Raw genomic sequence first — 5,015 nt, 5'->3', positions numbered from 1 at the left:
CCGGACCACAATACAGCCTTAGTTGGGAATAAATCCCCTATAGTAATAATATTCACGGTAATAAAAGCGGAACAATAATGTAGCACTGAGATACGGTAATCAACAAGAATAAAAGAGTGACAACGGCACCAAGATTTTTACGTGGAAAACCCTTCTGAATAAGGGAAAAAACCACGACCCCGAGAGGAGCAACTGATATCACTATAGCAAGGAATTTTACACTTTGTAGGCCCGAGTAAAATACTCCAAAGACCACTACAACACTCAAAAGAGATAACCCTCTTTTGATATTTCCACCTCACTACAATATCGCTCACACTCTCTATTTTCTCACAGACTATTTTCTTATACCCTGTCTGTGATGCCTCACTCTTTCTTTCTCTCTTTGTTGGTGTGTTGAAAGAAGTGAAAGAGCTCTCCTTTTATAGGAGAAAATACGTAGCCTCCAAGAATGCTACAGGAGAATTGTTAATTCTCCTCCACAAATTTAGCCTTTGGCTCCAAGTATCTCTGCTAACCTATCTATAGGCACATGCCTATTTCACTTATTTTATTGTTTGTTTTAACAATAGGTTGGACCACACAAACTAAATGTTACAAAAACTCATAATGCAAAAATCTAGAAAGTGAATATTATATCAACTATAGTCAACTAATTTTCCTTCAAACTATACATCTCAATGGATCTCTATACAACACTTAACTTCTATTGAGCAGAAAAGGTGTGATACTGAGACTGTCTTTTGTATCTTGCATGATCAAGAACAGAATTATTCCAAATTAATATTGAGCTACAATAAAGAACATTACTCAATAACTAGCAAAACTTGAACAAAATGAATCAGCTATCAAAAGATCATTAATTCTCATCATAACTGACAACATCAGAAAGGAACGGATCCTTCAACAGTTCAGCGGCTGAGGGTCTTGCTCTTGGCTGCCCGATGCACCTTAAAATGAAGGCCTTCAACTCAGGATCGCTCACCCTGTTAAGAGCTTGAGGCTTTATTCCAGCAGTTACCATCTTGTATAGTTTGGCTATACCGTCACATTCACTGTAAGGTATCTCAATAGTAGCCATTTCAACCAAGCACATAGCAAATGAGTATATATCCACCAACTCGGTGTAGTCCTCTTCATAAAGCTCTGGTGCCATATACTCTGGTGTCCCTAGTAGAGTATGTGCTGCATGGTTCTTCCCCACAATTGTTGCCAGACCAAGATCACCAATCTTTACCTGTGTAAACATGATATTGTTACGATGTTAAGGTTGATCAAGATCTTGTATCTGATTAAATGTACACTGAAGATCGCGAGTGAATACCTTTGAATCCTGCCCCCTTAAATTAACCAAACACTTCCAAATGTACTTCACTATGCAAGGGTGCATTTTATATCGTAAGGTGATCTTAGACTCCCGCTTTTATACTAAGTGACAAGAATAACACACAGATGTAGATTTGCAATTTTAATTTAAGTGGCTATAGATTATAACTTCACCCGCTAATCCATCGTGACAGTAGGTGTAGAGGTAATGCGCCCCACCAACTGCCTAAAGCATGCGTCTACCCTGATACCCACTCAGCCAAAATTAGGATTTAGGTTCCATAAGCTATCTCTAATAATACTAGCACAAGTTGTCTTCCCGGAGACTCAAGGATATGTAAGAGAAACAGAACCTCTCATTTCCATGAATATGTGAAGAAAGTAAATGGCATGTATTTTGCAGCTTTTAGTATCATCTGAAAGAGAGAGGAACTAATTCATTAGGACTGGGCATCACTACATTGTATTTTTGACATAAAGTGGGAGCTACGAACATTATGTTTTGTACCATATAGTGTTGCATACTTATGTCTAGATCATAGAAACATTAAGCCAGTGTTCAATACCTATAAACGGACAACTGAAGTCAGTTGAGACTGAGTTCATACCTTTCCAACATTACCGTTGATAAAGATATTACTGCAATTGAGGTCTCTATGAATGACACAAGGGTCATGTGTATGGAGATAATCCAAGCCTTTTAGTATCTGTCTTGACCACTTCTTCAAGGCCTTTATCGAAACATGACGATGCTTCTTCCTGTAATCCCTCAAATTACCAGACGCACATGCCTCAGTTATGAAATTCAGAATGTTCTTCTCACAGTCCTTCCAGAAATGGTACATGACTATGATGTTGTCATTCTTCAAGTTCTTCAGCAACTCGATCTCAGAATATATCTTATTGATGATGAAAGCGTCGCCATGAAATTTGTTCAATTTAATCTGATTCCAGGCGACTTCTCTGCCTTCCGCAATATCAAATGCCCTATACACCATCTTCTCTGCACCACGGCCTAGAAGCTCTTCATACCGTCCAAACCTCCCGAATGGATCAACCTCAGCAAATAATTCATTTTCTTGATCAGGATTTGCAGTTGGCATTCTGAGTTCTATAAGAGTAAACAGAAGAAGCCTAAGCATTTAGAAGATTCTTCAGAGAAAACAATTGTACAATGTCTATTGCCATAATAAGACCTAAGAGATGTGAGCTTGGGCAAATCGTGTGCGAATCCATTACTTTTGGTTCAAATTATTGTATATAAACTGGAAAAACTTGTACAAATATAAACTGGGACACCGCCTATTGGTATCAGTTCAAACAGCTGCACATAATGTTGAATAACTTCTGTAAATATGTAGGTATCCTAAGTCTGCATCTATTATCATAAAAGTGTACATGGCATAACGTGGTACTCTGCTCCGCAGCGGAGCCAGAAATTCTAACAAGGGGATTCAAATAACACTACACTAAAAGTTTTCCTTATATAAAGGGGATTCAAAAAGTTATATATACCAAAAGAATCTTTTTATATCCATACACAGTACAATTTTTCGGCCAAGAGGGATTCAATTGGACCCCTTCACCATACTCCATTGTCACTGTTTGCAACAATTATTACCCTCAAAATCACTTATCCCTTTTCAACAAATTGAACTCAAAGATTCAAAAGCTTCCGACTTGGTTGGATGAAATTCATAAGTATGAAAATACAGCAAAATTTTAACAGCAATAAGATCAATAAGTTCCGATTTAGCCAACAGATAAATATTGTACCAGAAAAGAAAAACTCAAACACAGTAATTAAGATGGAATTATAGTAGTGAAAGCAGAACCAAAACCTTGATTTCATCTAATACATTAATACAGCCTAACATATTCAGGTCAAAATCCCTATTTATGATCAAAATTTCTGTGAAACCATAAATAAAGAAAACTTCTTTGCAATTATATGGACCCTCTTGTAATGATAAAATTTCCTAATTCCAAAAGGCAGAGTTTCATAATCTCTCCTTTAAAATCCAATTTTCAATCCCACCAAAAGTTACTGCTGAAACTCAAATTTGGTCATAGAATAATCCTTTTCTTGATAATCTTTAAAGCTTATTCCTTAGTGGGTGTCCTGGGAATATGATCATCATCTCAGTTGTTTAAATAAAAATCTAAACTTTCCAAGATAGAAAAACAAGAATCAAGAAAGAAAGCAGAAATTTACAATGATGGTATACACAACGTACAACAATGAGTAGGGTAGGCAGAAGGAAGAGATTTTATACAAAAAGAAATAGTAATGTATATGTATGTACCTATTTTCACAATGAGTAGTGGGTAAAGTTAATATTCGCACGCTGATGAATTTGTTATTTAAAATCTACACTAATAGATTGAAGAAAGGAAAGGGAAATTGGAAGTAAAACAAGAATATATGGTGGTAATATAAAGAAAGAGGGAACCATGCAGGGTAAAGAGAAGCAACTGTGTGATTTAGTTATGGCAAAGAGAAATTAAAGAGGAAGGCCTAGCCGCCTAAGCAAGAATATTAAATGGAACAATCCTATTTATAAACACTGCAAGTAAACCAAGAGTTCGGAAAAAAAAAAAAAGTAAACTGGTAGTCTTCTACGCACTCATGCCACGTGTCGGCGTCGTTTCATTCATCAATCAATTGAATTTGTTAATTGTTCAATGAATGGTGTGAAAATATTTTATATATATATAACCTTCTTGTTTATCTCGAAAAATGTGAGTAACAATTAAAGGTGATTTGTGGTTTTAAAGATATGTGATTTATTCCAATACTAGTGAATATACAAGTAATATTAGGTTTAAGTAAGAAGAATTGATGAACCAAACCAGTGTTGTTAGAGCAACGGGGGCCTCGAGCTTCATTATATCTGGGGCCTCGAGCTTCATTATCTCAGGGACCTCGAGGTCAGTTAAGAACAATAGAGTATGAACAATAAAGTAAAAACAATAAGGCTGAAGAACAATTGTTGAGCACGTTAAGTAAGAAAATAGAGTGGAAAGTTCTATTGCTGAGAATAATGTAAGTTTCCCCTTACAAGATGATTGGGGTCCCCTTTATAGTACATTCCTAATTGTAGTAAAGAATTCTATTGGTACAGGTGTACAATAACCTAGTACGGACCTGTACCATTCGTACAAATCTTATCCTTCAATTTATGCCCAGACCTACGTGTCCTTGAGGAATTCCCGCTCTTTCTTGAGTGTCATCAAAATTGTACTACCCCCGAGGTAGAGCATGACGGGTCTCCGATTTGCTTCTCGAGGTGTGCACATCCAGGCCAAGCTTGATTCTTACTTCGAGCTTCCTAAACTCGAACTCGGGGTACCGTTATGTCCTCGAAATCGAGCTCTCCGATTTCGACCGCATACATATAGTCCCTGCATTTCTTAGAATAAAATGATATGAAACGATTTGAATCTCGATGCTCAACGCCTCGACCCCGGTGCTAACATTATGACGTCAACAACTGAAGTGACCGAGGAGGTGACCCCGGAGTAGTTCTAGGTCTCTTTACTTTGCCTTAGTGTTTTCGTGTAAGAACTCCTAGTAAGAAACGATTTGGACCTCGATTTTTTTGAGCCTCTTAGGATGATGTTATGCCCGTGACGTAGGCGTTTGAAGTGACCGTAAATGTCATGTCAACGCTCTTCCCAGAACATCA

At 37.2% G+C, this 5,015-nt stretch overlaps 1 protein-coding gene across 1 annotated transcript; it reads right to left on the bottom strand.

Moving 5' to 3' along the window:
* Nucleotides 1–658: 658 nt before the first annotated feature.
* Nucleotides 659–3,838, bottom strand: LOC109220554 (probable serine/threonine-protein kinase WNK11). Its single transcript, XM_019385016.1, has 3 exons — nt 3,633–3,838; nt 1,935–2,437; nt 659–1,237 (listed from the first exon to the last, which is right to left on the bottom strand). The coding sequence occupies exons 2-3, from the start codon at nt 2,427–2,429 to the stop codon at nt 860–862; spliced, it is 873 nt and encodes a 290-aa protein (XP_019240561.1). The 5' UTR covers nt 2,430–2,437; nt 3,633–3,838; the 3' UTR covers nt 659–859.
* Between the last annotated feature and the right edge of the window lie 1,177 nt (nt 3,839–5,015).

This window comes from Nicotiana attenuata, unplaced genomic scaffold, assembly GCF_001879085.1.
Source record: "Nicotiana attenuata strain UT unplaced genomic scaffold, NIATTr2, whole genome shotgun sequence".
In the NCBI taxonomy this organism is placed as follows: domain Eukaryota; kingdom Viridiplantae; phylum Streptophyta; class Magnoliopsida; order Solanales; family Solanaceae; genus Nicotiana; species Nicotiana attenuata.
This window is presented reverse-complemented; position numbering and strand designations above follow the sequence as displayed.

Bases quoted from the DNA above. Each gene is read 5' to 3' on its own strand.
- LOC109220554 (XM_019385016.1), bottom strand. From the start codon at position 2,429: ATGCCAACTGCAAATCCTGATCAAGAAAATGAATTATTTGCTGAGGTT. The intron at 1,238-1,934 runs GTATGAACTCAG...ATGTTTACACAG, and splicing joins TCAACGGTAATGTTGGAAAG to GTAAAGATTGGTGATCTTGG.